Source organism: Protopterus annectens, chromosome 4.part1 (genome assembly GCF_019279795.1).
Source record: "Protopterus annectens isolate FY-2018-M chromosome 4.part1, PAN1.0, whole genome shotgun sequence".
Taxonomy (NCBI): domain Eukaryota; kingdom Metazoa; phylum Chordata; order Ceratodontiformes; family Protopteridae; genus Protopterus; species Protopterus annectens.
Genome location: NC_056734.1, coordinates 469,537,991 through 469,564,912, shown reverse-complemented (window position 1 = coordinate 469,564,912; position 26,922 = coordinate 469,537,991). Strand labels below are relative to the sequence as shown.

General features: G+C 36.7%; 1 protein-coding gene across 1 annotated transcript in view; it reads right to left on the bottom strand.

The window, feature by feature from the left end:
* LOC122801232 (mucin-like protein) overlaps positions 1-26,922 on the bottom strand; it is a 468,953-nt gene that overhangs the window by 270,675 nt on the left and 171,356 nt on the right. Inside the window, exon 14 of the mRNA XM_044070784.1 lies at positions 10,712-10,906. Coding sequence (XP_043926719.1) covers positions 10,712-10,906 — 195 coding nt within the window. The remainder of the gene's footprint in view (positions 1-10,711; positions 10,907-26,922) is intronic.

Genomic DNA, 26,922 nt, shown 5'->3' with positions numbered 1-26,922 from the left:
ATGAAAGACTCTAGCTCAAAACCAGTAAAACAACCTGTACACCATATAAAAGAAAATAGGTGCAGGTCATAATCACTTTATGAAGCAAACTATCTAAAAAAGTCTGAGTTAATAGCAATACGAGACATGGATGTTTGCTGCTTCCATGGTAATTTTTAATCTGCACTGACTGAGTTACTGATTCGATTAAAAAGTTACAGCAGGTATTCCTAAGACTAATGATAGTACCTCTATAATTGATAGTAACAGAAATGACCTATTACTCTTTCCAACAAGTTATTCAACTTTATTTGTTCAGTATACAGTGGAAAATTTTAAGGATGAATATGATCTAAATATATATGTACATAATACTAAGTCAGTAATAAATATTTAACAGGTAATATGCTTAAATTTATTCTTAAAGAGAAACTGTTTAAAAGAAATCTTTTCTTTTTATTTGTGTATCATCCTCTCAAATGTTTACAGTTAAAGAATAGTTATTGAATATGTAAAAATTATATGAGAAGAGAAGAAATAACAAATATAGTTATTCATTTGTTTTTTCTCTGCCTTAAAATATTTAGTTTCATACTAAATGTTGTTAAGACGTCCAATCTTGAGAATCTGTTATGCAAACCTTTATGTATATTTATTTAGTAATTAAGCAATAAACGATGATGTGGTGTGGTATATTGAAGATTTACCCATGGCTGACGTGGTTTAATCACAAGGGTGAAGCCCGAGTGATTAAATAAAGCCAACTGTGGGTACATCTTCAATATACCACAACCACGGAGTTGGTTATTGCTATTATACAATGACATTATTTAAGAAAAAAAAACTGTTTTCTTAAATAATGTCTTTGTATAATGGCACATTACTGTTATTCCGCCGGTGGTGGTATACTGCTTCTTTGTGTTGATGTACTGCACATGCGCATGGGACTTGCGTTCCCACACATACCCAGTAGAGCAATGCTTTGAAATGGAAGCAACAGAGAAAAGACACTTTATACCAATGGAAAAAAGTTTGGGCGACCGGACCTTTTTCCGTTGGTATATTTAAAATGGGCACGCTGGTTAATCAGTGTGCATGTTTCAGAATATTAATGGGGGTCATTGTATAATTATAGTTATTGCATAAAAATATCTGATTTACCTTTGAATAAAGCTTTCATACTCATTGTTAAAACAAAAAAAAAAAAGATTCCAACTTATGAGAAGAAAGCCAGCAGAAGGGAACTGATTGTTATTTATATATGTCTTTCTGTAGTTTTTTTTCATTTTGCCGAAGATAGTTCACTGACATAAAGACTAGTGACAATAATAAGCCATTGTTATAGTTAGTGCTTGTCATCAAACAGTCCTCCCTTTTTCTTCTTCTTCTTGACACAAAGTTGGCATAGAGATGGTCATATTAGCACTGGGGAACATGTGGTAGAGTCCGCTGAAAGAATTAGCTCACAAGAATAGGATACTTTTGCTTGCAGACTACTTGTCAGCACTATGGCAATGTAATAGTTACCTGAAGATAGTTTCTTGATTTTATTGTTTGTATCTTTCTTAACTCATTTAAATTTCAAGGCTTGGTATAGATCAGGGGTCAACAAACTTTCTGGAGCAACCATTTTTTCTTAAAATGTTTAGTCCAAGATTTACAAAGAGCCGCAATGAGTACAGAAGGGAGGTTGAGATCCAATTTTTTTATTGCAGTATGGGTATATATATATATATATATATATATATATATATATATATATATATATGTGTGTGTGTGTGTGTGTGTATTTAACACAAGCAAAAGTTCAATTACTTACAGAAAAAAAGAAAAACAAATTAATGGGACTTTTGACACTGCATTGCTGCACAGAGTTGTTTCATGTTCAGTGAGTATTCAAAAGTCTTCGATTTTAAACAGGTTTCAAGGCTTACATCATTAAGCTGACTTCTTAGCTTGCTTTTGATAGCATTCATGATGGATAACATCTGTTTAAAATAGTAAGTGGACCCAAAAATCATCAAAATTCCAAATGCTACTGCTTTGAGTTGATGATAACAATGTGGAAGGCTATTCCAAGTTTCAAAAATCAGCTGGTCCTCCTTTTGACAATTGGAAAGTTCCGTCCATTTGTGACTCGTGGCTAAAATTGCTTTTTCTCTTTCCAGATTTTCAAGCTCCACTTGTAAAAAGATAAAATTTGAAGACCACAGATCTTTGCTTTTCAAGTCTGTTAGTTGTAGTTCAAACTGAGCTCTGTCAGCTGTTGGAAATGGCAAAAAATGTATTTGATTGACATCTGCCACAAATGGTTTTGTCAAAAATGAAAGAGTGGACTTTTCATGTCTGAAATCTTTGAAATGAGCCGTAAATGAGTCAGGCATTTTTGCAATAGCCGCCAGAAAGTACTTGCTGTCAATGACACTTCCAGTAGTTTACAGATTTTTTTTAAAGTTTCGAAACGAAACAGATTTCCACTTTTCAAGTCTTCTGCAAACAACATTAGTTGTTGTTCGAAGGAAAGGATGGCTTCCAGAAGTGTATTTGCAGTGTTACCTCTACATTGTAGCTTCTAATTCAGGTGGTTTAAATGTGATGTCATATCAACAGCAAAGTAAAATTTCTGTAAACATTCTTCATCACTTAACTGTGGATATTCATGTTCCTTTTCACTTAAAAAGGTCTTACTATGTTCAAGGCATGAAGGGAAACATTTCAAAGCTGCTCCTCTGGATAACCAGCCAACTTTATTGTGCAAAAGAAGGTCAGAATATTGACTGTTTACTACTTCAAGAAGGGCACAAAACTGTCGGTGATTAAGTCCTCTTGCCATTATTTGGTTGACTATTTTACTACCAAATCCATCACCTTTACAGCTTCAATGGGAAATGTTTGCACACCATAGCACTTCCTGATGAATAATACAATGAAACATAAAAGCATCATGTTCTACATTTTGTTTGAAGAGGGTAACAAAGCCTTTGTTTTTACCCATCATACTAAGTGCTCCATCAGTAGCGATAGGTATCAATTTATTGATGTCAATTTTCCTAACAGTCAAAAATTCCAAAATTGCTGCAGAGATATCTTTACCTCGAGTTTGTCCTTTAAGAGGCAGCAAAGCCAGTAATTCTTCATGGAGACGTTTATCAGAAACATACTGTCCCAGAAGGCTAACGTGAGATATCCTTCATGTCACACGACTCATCACATGCCAAAGAAAATACAGATGCCGATTTTATATCATTAATCTGTTGATCTGTCACATTGTTGCCCCTCTTAATGGTTCTATCTCGAACGTTTTTTGTGGATAGCGGAGTGTCATCAATTTTTTTAATAATATCTGCTTTATTTTTGAAGTCAGAGTAGAGATGTTCGTCCAAATGCAAAAAGCATTTTTTTTACATATTCTCCATACGCGAAAGGTTTTCCATGCATTGCAATCTCATGAGAAACAGAAAAACAATACTGCTGTCACATTACTTGAAGATTGTATCCAGCTGCTGAATATTGATGTTGATTGTTGCATTTTTTGCTTTAATTCTGCCATCGCCTTTTTTCTTTCTTCTCCAACAGAGTATCTCTTTGCAAATGCATCATACTTTGTTAAAAAGTGACGTTCAAGATTTTTTTTGTTATTAGATAATTTTTCATTGCAAATTAGACATGTTGGCAGACCATAGAGATTTGCATAAAAGCATAATTTTCTTCCCATTCTATTTTAAATTCACGGTGTTTATCTTCTATTTTTCACTGTTTTTTCTTAGTTGCCATCGTTCAGCTTGTAGAGGTCCTCCAGGAATCTGCAAAAGGTGGGGCACAGTCTCGTCAGTAGAGTACCGTGGCGGGTGTCAAACAAAAATCTCTTAAAATATACAGCTGGTCAATGAAAAATTTGTCCTTGGCTATGCTATGAAATAGGTCCCACCAGTGCTCTGAACATATTCATAATGGCACCACCTACTCTGATCCAGTAATATTTCCAACATACTAGCAAACAAATTCAGTGTGAATTGTACCCCAGAGATTACTATCCAAAGTGTGCTTATGCCTGAATCTCTCAGGACCTGCCCCCAATCATTACTAAAGAACATTTACTGAAGGTACTCACCAGAACTAAAAATACTTCCTCCGTGGATCCTGACTAATTATCTGGCTGTTTAATAAATAGTACTAAAAAAAAGCCCTGATAGAACCATTCCTACTATAAACCAACTGCATTTAAAGTATCATTTATTGTAACAGAGATACAAGAACTGGACGTGGGATCCTTAGAAAGCAGAAGGAGCAAATTACATGGAAATAAATGGAAATTGTGGGAACCTGGCAGCCTAGCAAGCTCTTCTGCACTCCCATGTGCAAGATAAGCTCCTCTCACCCCTTGACATTTGTATATGAACTTCAGAGTTGCATAAATGTAAAGAAAAGAGAAAATTACAAAACAAAATGAATCATTACTGTCACCACACTTCAATGCCACTCTAGCAGTACTTTTCTAAGGAAAATGGTTGAGTCTGGCTTCATTAATAATGACCATTTGCAGACTGTATCAGAAGACAGTAAGCTGTTAATGTGCTTCAGCATGTTGCATCTCCACTATGATTACTCAGTGATATTAAACCAAGCGGCTAAGTATATATGAATATTTTGTTTAACTTAACAATGTATCCAACTTGCAGCACTTTGTTTTTAAATAAACTGGTATTTTGTGGGAATGCCTCCATTCTAAACAACATTAAAAAAGAGGAAGTTTTGAGGAGAAGCTTTTAACAGTTTCATATTACTTGGCCAGAAAAACAAAACCTGCAAAACTAAGCATGCACTTGATAACACAGAAGGACAAAAATGTTACGTCATGGTAACACTAACTGCAGTTGGATAATATGGAAATAAAGTATCATTCGTGTTCATTGCACACTTTTTAACCTCTCTGTATTAGCAGCATATTATTATGAGGGATGGAACAATTACATGATAATAGCCCTTCAAAATAAGTAACAAGTATGTTCTGCCACTTCAGACTGGCATTAATACAACATACCTTTTCTCTAAGTCAGACACAAAGTCACCTACTGACTAGTATTCCTTGTTTGATCACTACACTCTGATGTGGTATCTAAACTTTTTAATCTTTACTAATGATAAAACTGAAATACAGTCTCAAGCCAACATGAACTGTGCATTTCTCAAGAAGTCTATAATTTTAAAGCATAGTACTCATAAAAAAACAAAAACACTTTACTGTCCAGAGTTCAGGGGTTAACATTTCTATTTTAACTTCCTTGTACTGTAGGCCAAGAAAATCCTTATTAAATCAAATCAAACTATCATCTCAACAAGATGTGACAGAATCTTGCATAAAAGATTACAAACAAAACTCAAAATCAGACACAAAGGCTGTCGGCAAATGATTTACAGTTCTTCCAAATAAGATCAACGAAAAGGGCACAGATAAATAAAAATGTTTTACTGTAGAAACATTTTCACATTTACTTTTCATCTTAACTTTAGTTAAAGCCCTTGCTGCCAAATAAAATACATAAATAAAAAGAAAATACCTTTTTTCACTCTGTTCAGCAGGAGAGCTATAAGACATACAGTGACCACACTAGCTGCCACAGGTAGTTTAAGTTTCCCTCCAACTTCCAACTGCCAGGCAGAAAATGCAGGGCAAGCATGCCATTGTTAAGTCTTAGCTGTTTCAACTGAATATGAAGTTACTGCTCATCACAGAAACTCAGGGCAAGCAGCTGCTTAGCTGCAAATGCGGAAATTCAGCTGCTTGGCCATAGAAGCGTAAGTTTACAAGAAGAGTCGCAACAACGTGATGAAAGAGCCGCATGTGGCTCATGAGCTGTGGGTTGCTGACCGCTGGTATAGATTTTACATTCTTACACTACATAAAATGTATGCATATATGCTATTTTAAGGGGGGGGGGGCATTATGGTTAAGGTCTTTACCTCACCGATGCAAGGTGCAAGGCTTGATTCTGACCTCTTGATATTGGCTAAGCCTGTAATAGTCTGCAAACTGATAGCTTAGTATCGAACCATAAACCTACTAACCTTCATTTAATGACAAGTTGAGGTGTAAATGTTATTTTCTGCTGTACCACAACAAACAGTGTTTCCCCTTAAGAGTTTGCCTTATAGTCTCAACCATCACGTGCACCTCATTCTGTAAGTATTATTTTAACCATATTTTTGACAAATTTAAATATTTCCCAGCAGTAGCATTGGTAAAATGGACACCATTAATTTTTTTATATGCAACATGCATTAGAAGTGAGAAATGTTCAAACAAGCCACATTTCTACAAATGTTTAATTGGTTTCATGTATAATGCTTCAGACAGGATATACTTGGAATATTCATTATTCTTGTTATAAAGTATTATCATTTAATATTGTACTGTCACACATTACCAAGTTCACATTGCACAGTCCTTTCAAGTGTATGATAGGTGCAGAATATTATTTTAGACTGGACACTCAGCTATCATTGTAAGCGTGGTCAATATACATTTATACAGTAATGGATAACATTTTACAGTGTCACATATTGCTGAAGTTGCTCTAAAATGTTTTGCTGTACCTGTTAGAAGGATATTTACACTTTAGTTTGTTCTTTTCTATGGCACAGCATAGATTAGTGAACTTGTTTTACAGGATTTATTTTAACATAATTATTAATATATTTCTCTAACATGTTTTGCCTTTCTTTCTCTCCCTGCTACTTTAATTCTTAGCAAATTATTTCACTTTTCCCATCTATAAAGTTAGAGAAATTTTTTAAATGTAACATAGTCAGTGATGTTCATCTTCATTCATTCATGTGAAAAGAGATATGACCTGACTTAGTTATATTTGGTAAGTCAGCATAGCACATTATTACTTTTTCAACAGACAAAAAAATAACGTTAGCCGCACTAATTTATTGACTTAGACAGTAAAGTCTAATTTGATTTGCAAGACATTAGCTAAGTAGAATTAGGACATCTATTTTGATATTACAGTATAGGTTTTTCTGTCTCTGAGAAAAAACTTATAGAAATTATTTCAGGTAATTTAAAAGAGTATGGTCTATCAGAAAATCCTCTGCTGAGTTTATTGGACCTTGGATTTGGTCAGGTAGATTTTGTTGGTATGGTTATGAGGGTGTGGGGAACTGGTAGCATATGTGGTGGTCTTCTCTAAGAATTTCTTCATGGTAGAGAAAACAATTAAATATGCTAACCAGCTCTCTATTTACAAATATTATCTGATATTATCTTATGAAATGTAGATTTTGTTTTATTTTCCTGGTATAGCTTTTAAGATTGCAGAGATCTTAATATTATCCAGCATCGTCACCAACTTAATTATACTTCCATTCTGGAATCAAGTATTTTAAACAGACTTAGTATTTCTTATTGATATGTGGTGGTTACATATTAATCATTATATGCCATTTGAAGAGATGGAATGTTATGTGTTTTTTTTTTCTTTTCGTGGGTGCAGGGATGTGTTTGGAGGACTGATTGGTTTCAAGCCTTTGAGCTGTTAATTTTATATAAATTATAATGAAGCTCAAACCTGTCTCTACAACTCTCAAAAAAAACTCCTATCCAAACTCAAAACATGCTCTAATGCACCCGACAACATCCCCTCATCCTATCTAAAACTTGGCGCAGATGGGATCGCTCTTCCAATCAGTATCATTATAAACAGGTCAATAAAAGAATCCAATGTCCCCAAACTCTGGCGCTCAGCCTTCATCCTCCCTCTCCACAAGGATGGAAAAAATACTTGCATCTCAAACTTCCGCCCTATTGCCCTACTCTGCCCTATCTCTAAAATCCTTGAAAAGTGCATCCACCTCCAATTTATGCCATTCCTCACCCAAAATAACCTCCTTACACCCACCCAGCATGGCTTCCACCCTGGCCACAGCACCAACACGGCCCTAATCTCTTTCTTAGATACCGTTAATAAAACCAGAGTCTCAGGACAGCTAGTATCTACTGTTCTACTCGATCTGTCCAAGGCTTTTGACACTATCTCCCACAACCTTCTTCTTTACCATCTCTCTAACCTTCACATCTCACCAAAAACTCTTTCCTGGTTCTCCAGCTACCTATCAGACAGATCTCAGGCTGGTGTCCCACAGGGATCCATCCTCGATCCTATGCTCTTTAACATCTTCATCAATAACTTCCACACTGCTATTCCTGACACCAAAATCATTCAATATGCAGATGATTCTACCCTAATCTGCTCTGCCTCAAACCTCCCTGAACTGCTGTCTAAAACCCAAACTGCCTTCTCCAAAACTGAAAACTGGATGCACCAAAACCACCTCTCTCTTAATTCTAGCAAATCCAAAATATTTCTATTCTCACCCTCTAAGAACTACTCCTTCAACAAAAGTGACTTCAAAATCCTCAGCCAAACAAACACCCCTATAGAAGTCATCCTTTCCGCTAAACTTCTCGGCATAATTGTTGATGAACAAATAAAGTTCAATATACATGTGCAACAAAACATTAAAAAAAAAACACCAAAAGCTAGGTATGTTGTATAGGAACAACCACTTTCTCTCAAACACAACTAGGCACATTCTGGCCGCTACTTTTCTCCTTCCTTCCTTACTATATGGTGCACCTCTCCTAACCAACCTGTCTTCCTCTACCATCTCTAAACTAGAAAGCTGCTACAATAAAATCTCTAAATTTGCCTCCAAATCCAAAAACTCCACTCATCACTGCCTCTTCCTACAATCCCTGAACTGGCTAGAATTACCAAACCACTTAGATTACTTACAACTCTCCATAGCACACTCACTCATATTTTATCCTACTAAATGCCCCGCTCTAACTAATATCCTTCCACCTTATATTCCCAACAGAGCCCTTAGATCTGAACATCAGAACTTAATTTCTATCCACAAACCTAAACATCCTGCCGGCCAGCTACTCCTCTCCTATGCCCTTGGCAACAAATAGAACTGCCTCCCTTCTCCACTAAGAACCACACCAAACACTGAAAATTTCAAGGCCCTACTTTTCAAACACCTGTCTACTAAACAGAAATGCCCCTGCCTTCTTCCTACTTAATCTGGGATTACTTCTTGTATAAGGTCTCCTTATTCTGATACATTTATCCTATCCTCCTCTTATAGACATATTCTTACAACTATATCTATCTCTCCCTGCAATCTCCTGTAGCTTTATCCCTCTACTTAACTACTTCTACCCCTAGAGCTAGATTTGCTCACCAAAACTGGTAAATACTACCTAATCCTTCTACTCCCATAACTATACCTGCTCAACAAAACATGTAAATATTGAAAAAATCGAGCACTAATTTCTATCTCTAATACTTTCACTCAAAGCGCTACCACTATTTATCCTTCCTACAACCTTAACTATCTTTTAGGAATCTCTAAGAATTATTGCTCTACTATGCAAATGTAATAACCATAACTTAGTGTAAAAAAAAAATTGTAATCAATTTCAGTATGAATTGTACTCTCATACTGTCCTGTATTCCTTGAAATCGTATTCTGCAAACTGTTTAATGCTTTCTAAATTCTTGATTTTGTTGAAATCCTGTATATAATATTTTTTTATGCATTTTCGGAGCTTTTCTCCCCGGGCCTCCACTGAAAATGGGCCATGTTGACCCAGTGGACTTCCCCGGTAATCAAACTGGAATAAATAAATAAATAAATAAATAAGTAGGCATGTTGAATCACTCCAGCTGAATGAATTGTTCAAATAATATGCATAACTTTAACAAACGACAAATTAAAAAAGACCATTGAAGATCATCATCATCATCATCGTCTTCCTGCATGGTGCATTAATCTTTACTTCCTGGATTCATCCTTAACTATGTCCTGGCTCAAAGGCAACTGCCCACTTGCACAATGGATCAGCCCTAAACAAACAAGAGCTTCCAATGGGATAATCATCATCTAAAACTATAGTAAAACGTTGCTTGTTCTGCAACTTCGGATCAGTGATTGGCCCATGAATCTTGCCTTTGGAGCTCTCTGAAGAGAAGGGTCTACTAAACAATGGCCTCAGCTATTGCTTTAACTTTGAATGCATTCACTATTCCAGGTATGCTGGGCAAAATGGTGGGCCATCAATGAGGAGTATAGCAGAGATCTTCATCACACTACAATAGTCAGATTATCAGCTGCTCTGAGTATGAAATGTGCTTTGTTTACATGTATATTATGTCTCTAGGATGGCTATTTAAGAATATCACCATATTTGGTGATTAAAAGTTTTTTTTAGAAGTATCATTAATTAGACCTACAATTTACAGCAACCATGAATGAAATAAATTAATATTTTTCTCAATATACTTCCCCCTGAAGCCAAGACATGTAAACATTTAGAATATCTATTTATGTGTTTGCATTGCTAAATATATATATATATATATCTGTGTATGTCTGTATTTATGAACAGCTGAAGTAATGAGAAGCTGAATGTTTTCACATGTAAATGGCTTTGATGGATATATCTAGCTCCAGTAAAAAAATGTATAACTTCAAGACTGAATTGGTGAGGAAGATTTATACATGACATATGCAGTTAAGCAGCTTAACAGGCCAGATACACCAACCCAAATTATTTGTATTTATTGACATGCTTAGGTGACACATTGGCTTATTAAGCAATTAATCACTAATCTATTATCTGAAATCATACAAGACATGTTTTCAGTGGATTTCTTACCTGGTAGTAGATTTCACCATATGCAGTTAAATCAGCATCAGCCCAGAAGACAGCAATCATAGGAGTTGAGTAGTAGATGGTGTAGTAATAATAGTAATAAAAGTAGTATATTGTAAATTCTGAGTAAGGATAAGGATACGAGTATTGATACTCATATTCATTTTGTTGAAAAACAATTAATCCATTGTCTGTAAACTAGAAAAAAAACAGTAATATATATCATCATTCATTTATTTAATACTGTCACAATTATTTTCAGATTTACACAATCTCTGAAAGATTTCTTGCAAAGACAATATAAAATTGATCATGATATATATATATATATATATATATATATATATATATATATATATATATACACACACTAGTTAAACGCTTTCATATTTGAATGACAACAGAAAGGACATATCCCTGCCCCTAAATACAGATGGATTTGTCTGTGCTCATGTTTTGATAAAATATTGTACATTTCAATATCTCTGTGATTGTATGAGAGGAAGTGATGCATTTGGTGATATGGTTCATCTTTTGTTATTAGCTTAATCCAAGTAATAAAAGTTATTATTAGCTATACAACAGATAGATTTGTCATCTCTTCATATTTTTTTGTATTTCTCTCTCTCTCTCTTTTTTCTTCTGTCTGAGGTGATACTGAAGTTCTCATTATGGAATCACTCCAGTAGATGAGGGCAACATAAAATGTTGCCTTGTGGTAAATTCTTTGAGATTAGGGGCATTTATGTTGGTCTTTAAATGTGCAGGCAAAGAAGAAACAAGAGGAGAGGGAGCATATGCTATTTATGGCAGATGAGGAGGGACAATTTGCAAAGGTTAATGTTCAGACACAATAAGGCTGAGTAAGACATTCTAGATGGATGTAAACATGGTAAGAAACAGACAAAGGGAGAGACAGAATGGAGATATGAGACTAAAAAGACTGTTGAAAAAACTGTCTCTACTTTTGACCAAGTATAAAATGGAAGAGGTTTCAACTGAATGAGCCCAGTTCCTCATTCTGCAACTCTTTAATCACACACCCAAATGCTGATACACTGATGAAAACACAGTCAACATGTTTTTTCTTTGCATATTGGTAAAGGTTCACAGGTTTTTTTCTCTTTCCATTTTTGTACACAGATATGCAACCATTGTATTAGGATATTTAAGTAAGGAAAAAAGGGATCCTACGTAAAATAACTCCCTTACTGAAAGATAATTAAAAAGCAAAAGTGAACGCTAGGATACAATAGTTAAAGCCAGTATCATCTAGGCTATACACTAATATTCAATATGGCCCACCAAGTTGATAGAATTCATCGACTACTACAATTCATTTCACACATACAAGTTTTAACTAGTCCTGCTACGGCAAAATAAATGATCAAACTTCTGCAATGTTGTCACTGAAACAGGAATTATAAAATCACAGCACTAACTTAATGTAATGGGGGCAATTTACTCTGACCTTTCTTTTTATTACTTTCTTTCCTACTATTTAAATATTGAGCCATATTTTCAGTCACCCCATCTAAACACTGATGATATACTTGGCCATAAAATGGCTACAGACCAGAGTAAACTGAATCACCAATCAGAAGTGACGAGGAAATCCCCTGACCTATCCTCTATCGGCCCTGCTTATCATCTTCTAGTTGGCTGCTCTCAGACCAGGATCCTACTTACTATTGAACTATTTCTCTCAGCACATTTATAGCAGAGAATTTTTTGTTAAGCTAATACTGTAAGTTATGACTTGCACTGGCTGGCAGCCACTTGCTCACCCTTTCTTTTCAGATGTCTGAGGAGAGCTGATGCATGATTGAACCATACTCTACATAAGTAATAATGCCCAACAGCGTATGTGTTACTGTGTAAATAACGCATACACAGGGGTGTTCTGAGGTCCGACGCCATAGGCAGAAGCCCTCTGCATCCCTGAAAAGGCATTATTTACACAGTAACACACACTCTGGAGGGAATTATTGTGCTTAGAGAATGGGCTGTTAGTACAATAGCTGCATTTTCCTAATTTATTTATTTTTATTACTATATTAATATTATTTTAACATTTGATGTAAAATAGTTCCACCACCTAATGTTGTACAGTTGCTGCAGTACTTGCAAATGGTATTGGAGGAAGTATTTTACATCTAAAATATAAGATTTTCAAAAAATGTCCAGTTATTTACCTCATTTCTAGGTCTCTTAAGCATCAAATTTGTGGCAATCATTGGGGATCAAAGTCAATAAATAATGACATGCATTTGAGTTTCAGACAGTATTTCCTTCAGAAAATGCATGCTAAAAGAAATCTTTTTATTGTAATCACTTTCTAATTTTATATCAGCAATGTTTTAAATCTATTCTTGTTTTTAGCCTTTGCTCTCCCATACCTCAACTTCAAGAAATCTGGACAAGCTGTAAAATAATGGGGCCATTAGTGACTTCAGTCCTGTACGATTTGCCCCAAAACCACACTTTTTATTGGGAACAATCTGATAAACAGTAGGCAAAAATCTGAACACTTGAGAGATATGGTAGCCCCTTTATTTTAGGCTTTATCCAGATTTCTTGATCTAGGACATTGAGAGGTACACATACCTCTTAACTACTGCTTTCACTAGTCAATAGCTCTCATTCTCTCACACACACACACACACACACACACACACACACACACACACACACACACACACACTTCCTCTTTAATTCATGCATACACTTACACACACAGACAGAAATTTAAATGTGTAGAAATGCACACACTTTTTTTAAAATGTTTCTTTTAATTTTACACTCACTAAACAACAAAGTGTTGCTTAGTGAGTGTAAGATAATGGCTCGATCAATCTCAATTTCATGCAGGCATACAATCACACACAGACATAAACACACACATGCACACTCTTCAATTTTTAATTTTTTTTAACATTATCTGTTTATTTTAATTTTATATTCACTAAACAGTAAAGGCTCTGCTTAGGAAGTATAAACTAATAGTGACGATTATCTTCCTTACTGTCTGAGCTTCATGGTGCCTTATTATGCTTCCATGAAGCAGTGGACTCATTTTTTTAGTGGACATTACTTGTACATTAACACCATGCTGGAAAATGTTCATTCTTCAGTCAGAGTGCTGATATTTGGGTCTCCCCTTCTCGAACACATATTACCGGTTTTCTCCATACAGTAACAGCTTCATGACTGAATAGACCAGCATTATACATTTTCTATCTTTTATTCCCAACTGACAGAGAATGTTTTTGTTATAATAATGTTTAAATACTAGGTGTTTTATGGATTAGATAGATCTGATGACGTCTTGATAAAGAGAAAAATACCTGTCTTTTTCTGTTGGCGTTTTCTTTGATGGATCACAATAAATCTTGTTTTTTTCAGAACCAGAAAATACTTTGACATTAAATTCTTTCACAGCAGAAGGGTTATACATTTTATTTTATTAATATAGGAATTATGGGACATTTCCCATTAACATTGTTCCTATGATTCATAGTTCTCTTGCATCAATGCAGTGGATTATCCATTAATAGTCACTACAAATAGCAGTAGTTGGTAAGTTTAAATTAAATTGCAGCACCTTATTTTCATTGCGGATGTCTCATACAGATCCAGAAGGCATTAACAGTGAGATAATGTAACTCAGTAACACCATTAGGTATTTTTATTATCTTGTGAAGGGTGCCAACAAATATTGCTTGTTGGCGGTGGTGACAGTATACACTGCTCATAATTGCAATCCATTCATGATTTTTCTTTCTTCTTTCAATACATTGGTCATGGAGTGTGTGCAACTGTAGTGGCAAGATGAAATTCATTATTGTGACCATTATTTCATTCATTTCCCATATTCAAGCATTAAAGGTGTACCCAGAAAGTGGTTATCTTTTAAAGTAAGGGAGAGGAGGCATGCTGTCTTTAAAAGCACAGTGAAGCTGATCATTTGATAAGGTGATATGTGACACTAAATGGCAGTTGTTCATTGTTAAATAATTATTAATATGGCTTTTCAGGTGGCAGTGCATGTCTCTAAGAGCAACAAGCTAAAGAATATTACCGTGGCCATTGTATGTGTGATGTCTGCAAAGGCACATTTGACTGGAACAGTATGCATGTGAAAAGAGCTGAGGTTTGTGGTTGCCATAATCTAAAAACACAATGAATACACATTCTATGTTTTCACTTTTAAGTTGTTACCTTTGAAATTATAATTTCACAACCTCCATATTGCAAATGTGTTCAGAGAGAGTATACAGCTAACGTGCATTTTTTCTTCTTCCTCAAAGGAATAATCATAAATATTTTTTCTTATATAACATAGAAAGTAAAAACACTATTTTTTGAACCTGAAAACGATTTTGGCAGCATGTGAAATGTTATTACAAGAAAAAAGGGGTAAAGCCTTATGGGAAATTGTCACTTAGAAGTTAATGTTCCACTGTTTTACTACCACTAAACCTAAAAGCATACTTTAACTGTGGACTAGAATTGAATATAGAGATTTTTTGTCCAGTAGTTTACTATAAAATTTACAGCTGTTGCATTAATACAGCTTTTTATTGATAGTCCTGATAAACAGGCTTACATGGTCATTATAAAGTGCCAGGTTGCCAAGACACATTATACTCAGCTTTTATCACATCTGCATACACAGCTTGTGACAATATCCAGAATGTGTCTTTGCTGTGTTATTGCTACATCAGAAGTAAAATAAAATGTAGTCATGTTCTTTGCTAATTGCAGCAGAGTACAAGGGAAGTTACTGGAGTTATTCTGGGATATGCCTACTGCCTTTAGGCTTCATAAGGATACTTGTTTGAAAGTAAAGCAGCACCAGGCCCTAATGCAAAAAAGGAGGATGGGAATCTGAGATTAAAAGAGCTGATCTGAGAAATGATCTTCAGATGGAAATATGATGTTTTGATGGTCTACACCGGGCCCATTTATTTCAGCATGTCATCAGGAATCACAGACAGGCTACAGTCATGAGACATGAATTCCAGTGATTTGTCTCCATAAGGCTTTAAGGGGAAAGCAAAAGGAAATATGATGGGTGAACTGTGGCATGTATAATGATAGTCCTGATCTTTGCTTAGTTGAGATTAAGGCAATGTAGCCACAATTGGTGGGCAATCGATCCCAGGCAGTTCTGAAAAGTAGAAAAGTTATGCTTAGAGTCCATAGAAAAGCAGAATAAGAAAATAACAGTCCTCATAATGACTTAATTTAGTTGTAATATATATATATATATATATATATATATATATATATATATATATATATATATATATATCTATAGGTGTACTTTCCTACAACGAAAATTAACTTTCTTAAAATGGGAAAGTACATCTCCACTTAAGCGAAAGTGCATTTTCGCTTAAGCTCACTAGACCGAACCTACCGCACCACAATGGAGGGCATTGCAGAACGTGCTATGTCCTCCAGAGTGGTGCAATAGTCACGGACCTTAGGGTTAGGGCACGGGTCAAGGTAAGGGGATAGCCCTACTAACTATCCCCTTACCCTAACCCTTGTCCTAAGCCTAAGGTCCGTGACTGCTAGCCCGTACTTTTGAAGTTCGAAGTAGTGACCTTTTGTTCTTCAAAAGTACACCTATATATATATATATATATATATATGTATATATATATATATATAGATATATATATATATTTATTTTTTTCACAAAAACAAAGACAAAATAGAACCCTAAAGTGTACTGCAATCCAGAGATAGGGAATTGAAAAAAAATAATTCCAGGTACCAAACTCTTGAAGCACTCTGAAACATAAGATGTAAACCACTCAGGTACAGTGTCCAAGCAGCTGCATTGTTTTTACAGGTGAACAATAAGGATCCTATAGTCCACAAGTGCCTTCAGGAGGTCAAGCAGGAACAGGACTGAATAAAACATTTAACTACCATAAGAGATCATTAACCACTGAAATGTGAATGGTTTTAATACTGTGCTTAGACCTAAAACCAGACTGACAGAGGTTTAAGAGGTCATGTGAAATAGGAAAAGCAGGCAATGTATTTGTGTGCACTGCTTTCTCAGTAACCTTTTCAATAAATGGGAGATTACAGATTGGACAGTAATTCTCCAGACAGGATACAGCATTGCTTTTCCATGCAGTGAGGTGGTACATCTTTCTTTAGGAATGTAGGGAACACCCCATTTTCAGAAAAGATCTCACATTCTGGAAAGTAATTGGTTCAAGCAACTCAAGGAAAGATAAAATCAGCTGTGCAGTGAAAGGATGCAATCTGCAGTTGACAGAACACAAGCAACACAACCATCATGGCCTCATCATCCGCAAAATTCCAGTTAATCCATAAAAAAAAAATGATAATTTTGAATGCATGATAGAATAATGCCTTATCTTGTTAAATTTATCTGATAAGAGATATTCATCTTCCTCACAGTAATCTAAGGTAACATCCCTCTGAGTGGTAAGGCTGGCTAAGGTGCACAACCCCCCAACCAGCTGGAAAAGAACAGCTCGATGATTCATTGCAAGAGAGGATAGTGAAGGGCACATTAGGTCAGAGAGTAGATTACAGCTTAAATTCAAGCTGACCAAAGACATGACAAGAATGATGATGACAGTGAGGCCTTTTTTTACCTGAAGCTGTTCTTTTATCATTTTTTGTTCAAATTTGATCTGAAATGAAGATAGTAAGTGTGTTGGGTAGTACTATGCATGCACAAGAGAAAAGGATGACATGGCCTAGTAGTAATATTCTGCTTTCATGATTTGCCACATTAGTTTACCTAATGTGAAGCCAGTTTACTAACTGCTTGCTTTATGTGAAGTTTTACTTTTATTTGATATATATAACCATCAAGATGTCTTATAGAGTCAACTACTTCTATAGATGGCAATGCATTGTCAGTATCTGTGATAGAAAGGCTGTTGGCGTCCAAGGATACTGAAGTTATAGAGAGTACTGTAATTGTGTAATATAAGAAAATAACTGTTTGCTTGCTGAAAAAATCTGAATGAATTTGATTCTTTGAGTCATTCAGAGGAAAATCTTTATTCATTAACCAAGGCTAAAGATTGTCAAAGATAGCTTGTGTTGGATTAATAATGTCTGTTACAGAACTCAATGCTATAATAACAGAATTATCTGCGCACCGGACCTATGTTATGAGCTATATCATGTACGTATGGAATTAGACTAGCTAGGACGCACAAGTGCTTCATGACGATTGTGTAGCTGATTGTTTATGAGAAAGGAACATGCTGAGGGAATAAGCTGATTTATAACAATCTGCCTGAGCTGAAAATAAAAGACGGCAAAGAAGAAGGTTGAAGTAAGTACTGTTTTATTACTGACCATTTTGCTTTCCAGTGAACCTTGAAGATTGAGGGGACAAACTTGTTATGATAGCTTTTCATCTCTCATGTCTGTTATTTAACTTAAGTGCTGAGCAAGTCACGAGACAGGGAAATACAATATGAGAACATGTTTTTGTTTTTTTTTTACATTTCTTTAGAACAGAAATTTTTGCTGTTGATTTTGCACAGGCTAGAGGCAAAGTAAAAGCCATAACTACATTAACAGAAGTTTTCACCAAGTGTGAGAAACATCATCACAATAGAAATTTGGTCTAAAGCAAAGATTTCTAACTACATGTTTCTCTCTCCTAAGAAATGCATACAATTGACTGAGCATTAATGGTTAAAATATAAGGTATTGTTCTTCCTAGAAAATATAAAAGTAAACAGGTCTGGTTATTAGGATATATGGGCAAGAATAATAAAGACAAGTGGCCAGGGTGACTTCATCTGCTCTCAAAGTTGACTAATGTAATGGTTCACTGATTTAGATGTATAACCTTGAACCTGGCATAGTTGTTACATACTTTGGCAAAAAGAAAAATATTGATTTTATAGCTGATTAAAGTGCCTGTATTAGAGAGAAGATCACTTACACATTCAGGAACGAGATAGTCCACTATGTTTGCTACATCTGGCGATAGGAGATGAATTTTGCTAGTCTTTCATCTGGCAAGAATGATGCAGATAAAAAGGGACATACTGATATTGAAATAGCATTGAACCAGTGGATGAGTAAGCAAGCATGCCTGTATTTCTTTACAGGTAAGTAATCTGGATAGGCATGTCCCACTGTAGTCATGACCTAGTTACATGAATAAAATAAAAAGTGCAGTAAGTTCCATTACAAGATAAATAATAAACTGCTGTGTCAAGTCATTAAAAGTGCATATACTGAGTGATAACCAACAGTAATACTTTTACTTATCTCAGTCATTGGAGACTTGGGAATGTATGCTGAGAAAAGATTCTACAGTTTGTCTTTCAATGTGGATCTGTTTGCTTTGCAATTGCAGCCTGAAATAGAAACTAGATTGCCATTTTTTATTTTTACAAGGAAAGAGACTTTAATTTGGGTTGGGAATGGACAAAATGCTCTCCTAATTAGAAGTGTGGACCAGGAACATGTTGTTAGATGAAGATACAGCCAAAGGAAAGGCACATTTGGGGAAATGGGAAGAGTCAGACATGCAGTGCTGATTCCATTGCAATGTACCAGTATGATTATATCTGGCAGCCAGCACAGTGGAATAAAGCTGTTAATGGCCTGCTTCCTGTGTTACAGGGTTTGATTCCCTCAGCCTACTGTGTGACCTTGAGCAAGTGACTTAGCTAGACAGTGCTTTGGAGCAGTTAGGAATTTGGCTAGGCTTTTCATTGGTCTCATGGACTACATGCCTAGAAAGTACCTATGAACTCTGATAGAATTGTTTGGTAACATGTTAGGGTGATTTTAAAGCAGTTCATTCCTTATGAATTTAAAACAAGCTGACACTTGAAAGACTCTGCACGTTCTAAATGTGAGTAGATAAAAATGAAAATCTTGAAGGAAAATAATCAGAATCAAAAGTTTCTTTTTTTTCCAGGCTGCCTAGAATGACGGTGTTTCTGGGATTACTATAAAATAAACATTATTGACTGGTCTAATTGACAATTTCATTAATGATACTCTAAGCTGGGTCATGTGACTAAGGTAGAAGCTCTATTATATACCCGTTACAAAGAATGTTTTCCCCAAAGCTAATAATCTCAAAGAAAGAACGTTGAATTTGTCTGTGTGTATGGGAGACATACCTCTGAACTGTCCATTTTTGCAGGAAAGACCCTATTTTCCTCACCTTTTTGCTTCATCCCTCATAAAACTGGAACTTCATAGTTCCAGCATTTAAAAACTGTCTCTAATTTATGCCTGTTTACTTATTTTTTGCTTTGTTCCTAACTTTGGAGGTGAAAGTAGAGAGTGAGCATGTAGAAGTTGTAATGTATCAGATTGCCTTCTAGTAGGAATGCATGTCACATGATGTGCACATCTTTTTAGCTAGTTTTTTTTTTCATGTTTTATTGCAGCAGCTAGGCCTTAGCATGTTTAAAGTTGTATATCTATACTACATCTCCCATTTTCTAGTTATAAATAAGTTGATTTTATAGACTTTCTAGAAGGCAGCACATGAGAATCATCATTTTAAATGGGTATTAATGCTACATTACATGGCACTAGTTTTGACTTACAGAATTTACATTTGCCTTTGCATTGACCATATCTCTAGAAGAGCTGCAGGGAGTATATTGTATACTGATTATAATCTGATCTGCAGTATCCAAGCAACTACTAAGCTGTAACCGTGCAAGGGTCTGATTTATGAAAAATTGCAGTCTCCCTTACCATGCCTAAGGAGCAGCGCTCACTTCTTTTCCATATTATAGTAATGAAGAGATGTGAAGAGATTCTGGGTGGCCCAGTGCTGCAACGGTTAACATTGCCACCTCACAGCAAAAGGCACTTTGGTTCGATCCTCGGCTGGGTTGCCTTCTATGCGGAGTCTGCATGTCCTCCTTGTGGTCGCGTGAGTTTCCTCCAGGTGCTCCGGTTTCCTCCCACATCCCAAAGGCATGTTGTATGTGGATTGAACACTCTAAATTGGCCCTAGACATGCGTGCGTGCATATGTGTGCCTTCCGTGGAAGGTTGGGTGCCGGACTGGCAACTCAACACCGTAAAACTCCACTGCCAATAATGAGTGGACAGGTGTTCTGCTGTGGCGACCCCTAACCAGGAAAAGCTAAAAGAAGAAGAAGTGATGAAGAGATGCTGTGCTGGTTGTAGTGCTGTTGTATGGAGGGAGGTGATATCACTGCATACTTGTGGGTCAGGGCTTGTTTGAGATAACTTGTTTGTATGCATTGCTGTCAGCTCCTGATGTATCTTTACACTCCTTTAATTATATGAATGTTTCTAAGATTTTTAATAATCGAAAGGGTACTGCTGCCGTACAGCTATGGCATGGTGAGCAGAAACAACCTTAATAGGGACTTTGTGGACTTGGATGCTGAAGTAACTGTGAAACATCCACAGTTGTGGCTCCATAGAGTTGTGGCCCTGTACACATTATACTGTACTAATAACGTATTTCTGAATTGTGGAAAATAAAGGCCTGCATAATTTTCATATCTGCTGTGTACCTTAGATTCTTATAGGTATGCAGTATTACGATACTAAGCTTGGGAGTTTGTCGACTTTAATGCATTGTGAAAGTCACTGGTTTCCACAGAATACCAGCCTACACAATTGCAGTTACTGATTATGGATGCCAATCTTATGAGAAGAAAGAGAAAAGGACCCCATAGTGCTATAGGTGATATTTGTTTGCATTTACTCAGCCTTCATGTCAAGAAAGCCAAGCAGTCATCTGGTGGGAGAGGACATATATGCAGAACATGCTCATAGTAATTTTAAAGAACCATGGGAAATGGCAGCATTATGCTCAGCTTCCAAGCATTAAAATTAATTACACTGACTTTTACAAATCATAGTACAGGGTCAGAAAAAGCAGCGCTTTCTTATTTTTCAAAATAGAAGGTCTTTATACACCAGACCCTATATAGTCAATGATAGTGAACCTTTGTGTAGGTTTAGTTTATGTATTTAATAAAGTGTATTCATATAAACAGTTCTGATGGAATGTCATTAATTTAGGAAGAACAAGGTTAAATCTGAGGGTCAAATTATACCACTATGTCTAAACCATACTAGCTGTGAGGTGACAATTTTAGTCTTAAAACAGGAAGAAGAAATACTGGATTAGATAGAAATAAAAAAAAATCTGCAGAGGACAAATTTTATGTGTATACTATATATTTCATCTAGTTTAGTATTCTGCATATATATGACACAATTATCATTTTTCTACATTTCTTCAGTTACCAGAAGTGACACATTTTTATAAGCCTATATAACTGAATTTTATTATGTAATTAGTAAATTAAATCAAACTTAGTGATCATTAAGGGCATAGTAAACTATAGACAACAAACTGGAAGTAAATCTCTCAGAAAATTTGGATGGTTATGGATAGTTAGTTACTCATTCCTAAAATATATACTTGGGATCTTAAATATTACTGAACTTTCTAATCGAAATCCTTCAGAACCACACTCCAATAGCCATAATGACACTCCGTCAAACAGGGGAAGAAAAATATTAATGTACCCCAACAGTGTCTTCAGATCATACAGTTGTAGCAGGCAATTCAGTGATCACATTTACAGACAACACTCATCACCTTAGATAAAGAATCAATGAGTGTGGACTGTTTTTCCCAGAGCAAAAAGTAGTAATGTGCAAAACACAATAAAACACATACACATGCACATACACTCTCACAGGACTTGCTGAATGGCTTTAAACATCCACAGTTCAAGCAGTGGTAAACGATAATGACATAGGCCATTCTACCCCACTACAGATGTAAGATTTTAGGGTAATAGGATAATAGGAGGTTACTTGGCTATTGGCCCTAGGGCCTTGTTAGCCTTGTTCCCTCATAGACTGAGAGAAATAGTCTATATTAGTGCACAAATTTAGGATCAGCACTAATTTCCCCTATTCAAAGAGACATAGGTGAAACCCCCGGGGTGAATTTACAGTTTTCCATCCAATTGTCCATGTTACGCTTAAATAGGCTCATTGAGGAGCTCTGTTTACTTCAGTTGGGAGTTTGCTCCAGGGAAGCTGCAGCCTCTGGGAGACATATCTATTTCTCCAGCAAGTCCTGTTTATGTTTCAGGCTAGGTTAAGGTCTCTAGAGCAAGTGAATCTTGTCCCATTTGATTTACAGATGTGCAGATTTGCCATTAAGGCAGGGTCTGAGACTGCTCTGTAGGCCAGGCACAAGTAGCTTATAAGCAGTCTGTATAATGCAGAGTATAGTGACAGGACCTTAAGTCTGTCCATGTAGGTCATGTAATGGGGGCCTTGGATTATCTTGGTGAGAAACCTCTGAGGTCTCTCCAGCTGCTGCAGGTGTCTGGTGAGCTGCATACAGAAGGGACCATTGTACTCTATTATTGGTCTAATGAGGGACGAGTACAGAAGAGTTATAATCTTTCATTTTGGATGCTATTCCCTTACTTATTAGATGGGCAACATAGAAGGCCTTCCTCATCAACATGGACACATTATGATCAAAGTTAAGGCTGCTATCAACCTGCATTCCCAAGTCTCTCACCACTGAGTTTGAACTTAGGAGGTATTGTAAATGCCGCAATTTGCTGGGATTTCACCTTTACTTAAGGAGATGAGAATACATCGTTTGCGTTAAGTTTAAATCCATGCCTTTGACACCGGTCATTTGTCTGTGTAAGCCCTTTTTGTAGTATGATGGCACAGTTTTGGGTTTCAATGATTGCACCCAATTTGCAGTCATCAGTGAACTTGGTAAACCACAGGCCATCTATTTTTGCCTGAACTACTGAGAAATAGATTCCACACAGAAGTGGACCCAGCACAGAACCTTGTGGAACACCACTAGTAACAAGTCTGCAGGTAGAAGTGGAATACCCTACTTTGGCTGTATGCATTCTGTTGGTGAGCTAGTTGGCTACCCACCTAATGTCATATGGGTTTATCCTCAGCTTGGTGAGTTTATCAATGATGCCTGAGTGGGGGATAGTGTCAGGGCTTGGCTAAGTTGAGATAGGCAGTATACACTGTTTTGCCTTCACTCAAGGCTTTGGTGACATTTTTAAAGAACTCCACCAGTATGATCTGCCTTTAACGAAATCAAATTGGGTCAGATCAAGAGTTTGAATGACTCCTATATCCTTGTTGATTAGGTCCATGATGATTCTTTTCATGGGCTTACAGATAAGGCAGGCTAGGCTTATGGGTCTATAATTCCAGGGTCAGTTGAGGAACCCCCTTTGTGTAAAGGGATCACAGTTACAGTTTTCCATATGGGTGGGATAAAGCCAGTACTTAGACTGTGGTTGAAGAGAGTACTCAATGGTTTCACCAGCTCCTGTTTTAGACCATTTAGTAAGCAGCCTGAGATGTTGTCCAGTGCCACACAGGCAGTGTTTTTGGCTTTGGATAAGGCAGTTATGACCTGCTCATTGGAGATACTAGATAGAAGACTGGTGACAAGTATATTTTGGAGTATGATTGGTGGGGACTGTGGAGTGAAGTTTTCACTGAATCTGTCTGCTAGCAGGTTGGCAATTTTTGCTGGTTTTGTATGAGTGGTACCATCACTACTAATTTGGCACAAACCTGAGCCTTCCCTTTAAGATTTTGGATGTAGTTATAGAATGCCTCCTGATTATCCTTAGTCAGGATGCTAATTTTGTCTCATAGTTAGCTTTGGAAGACTTAACAAGATGTCTAATTTGCTTATTCAAGCTGTGGAGGGTGTCTTTCCTCTGCTGAGATGTTTCCTTCTTGTTCTTAGTCAACAGTTTCTTCCTCTTGTTGTATAACTTACTTATGCTAGATGTCTACCACAGTGGTTTGTTTTTTCATGAGGATGCTGCTTTAATCTGTTCAGGTACGGTTGAGTCTATACACTTGTATAGGTGTTTATACAAGGCATCTGTATACTCCTCAGTATGGGAGACACTGCTATCAGTGGTGAGTGAGGGTTTGAAAGCATTTATGCCATCGCATAGGAGACTATAGTTTGCTTTTGAGAAGTTTTTAATTTATTTGCTCGGGGGGGGGGGGGGGCAGTTGCGATCATTACTTCAAACGAAACAGATTTGTGATCTGACCTTACCAGGGACAAATGGGTGGTGTAGCAATCTCTCATGTTGCTGAGCACTAGGTCAAGGATATTTGAGCCCCTTTTGAGGGTGCTGATTATCTGTCCCAGAGCATTTGTGTTAACAAAGTCCAGGAACCTTAGGAAGAGCATGTTAGTGCTTGTATATGTTGCCCAGTCGATGGAGGGATAGTAAAAGTCGCCCATGACTAGGGTGTTTGGCTATATTGTGAGTGACTCAAGTAGGTTCAGGTAGGCAGTGTGGTTTACTTTGTTCATGGTGGGGGACCTATTGCTAACAATGATGTGGAGGGAGGTCTTTCCTACAATAAGTTGAACATGGAGTAGCTCTAGGGAATCAAACTGTTTAACCAGTCTTGAGGTGTATGTGTTTTTGATGTAGAAGGATACACCTCCCAGTTTGGTTCTTTCACATTAATTTTGTGATCTGAATGTGTGGAAGGCATTGTAGCCTTGTATGGCAGGGGTACTCTCTGCGGCCTTGAACCATGTCTCTGATACTGCACAGACATCTGTGTCTCCCAAAGTATGGAGTGCTTTCAGTGAGTGCAGTTTCTGATTTAGATGCCTAGAATTAAGCACCATAACCTTGAGTTTGTCTCTAGAAGATGTTTTTACATCAGGAATTTTGTTCTTATGACATTGCCTAAAAAGGCACTATGGGGGAGGCAAGTACCTTAGCCAGTAACCAAAAGCCAAGAGGTGACTGTTGAAGACCATCCCTGGCAAAGCAGCTTGGTCTTGCAACCGTCTCATCCCAGGCTGAAAGATACTAGATCCCCCACGGAATGACAACAGAAGCTAAGCCAGTTGTTAAAGTCAGTCATTTTTTGTTTGTAGTGAGGCATCATCCTGGGTGAAGGTAGAATTGTTGCTTAGGGCTAGGGACATACCTGCCTGGGACACATAATCAGCAAGCTCAGTCATGTCTCTCTTCATATAGTCCAGTGAGGTACATCTCAAGTCGATCACTCCAACATGGACTATAACAGAGTCATAGCAGTACTTGTTGTTGAGAGACTTGAGTGCCTGCATTATTTGGCTGATCCTGGCACCCGATAGGCAGCTGACCATGAACCTTGTCCAGCCTGGTGAGTGGAATATTTGTGTGTCTCACTATGGACTCGCCTATGACCAAGACATTTGGTTTTGAGGTATTTTGCCTTAGGGACTTGTTGGGTGAGACACTGATATGTGTCTTTATATGTATAGTGGATGCTGTTGGGACTGCATTGGGTATGCATGGTTTGCATTTGGGAGGTCTCTGTTCTTTTGGCATACTTCTAGTGAGTAACTCTGCGTATGTGGGTTTATGTTTTGTTGTTGGTATGGCAACACTTTCCATTTCATTTTGTGAGGCAGGATTAGCATTTGTAAAAATTATAATTTATCATCATCTAAGACTGTACCACATTATAGGGACAAAATAATTGGACTTGATATTTTGCTATGTAGTGGCGGCTATCATACAATTCAGCTTGCACATGCATTAGCATAGATGTGAGGTGTTCTAGCCTACTTTACAGGTGATAGTCTATCCCTATCTGTCAAGACATACATATTCCTCCAGTGCAAATCGAAAACTGATATCTAAAGAGTTATACAGTGTAAGGGTAGCTCTTCTTAATGAGAGAAATATGAAAAGTAGCATGTAGACTCTATTGGCTTTCCTGTCCATGAAGGGAACAAAGACTTGCATTTCCAATGAAATTTAGTTTGGACAGAATTTTGGCAAAATGGCTAACATTGCTGCTTCACAGCATTTGGCCTTCAGGTTTGAATACTGTGTGTGTGTGTGTGTGTGTGCATGTGTGTGTGTATGTGTGCGTGTGTGTGTGTGTGTGTGTGTGTGTGTGTGTGTGTGTGTGTGTGTGCGTGTGCACATGTGCATGTGTGTATTTATATGCATGAACGTGAGCCCATTCTATAGTACACTGATATTCTACCCAGGATTATTTTGTTTGCTTTATGCCAAATAAGTACCAGCTTTTGCTATGTCTCCACCATGGCACCAAAATATATAAAGTATTTTAGAGAATGAATAAATGAAACTTGATTCAAAGTGCTGT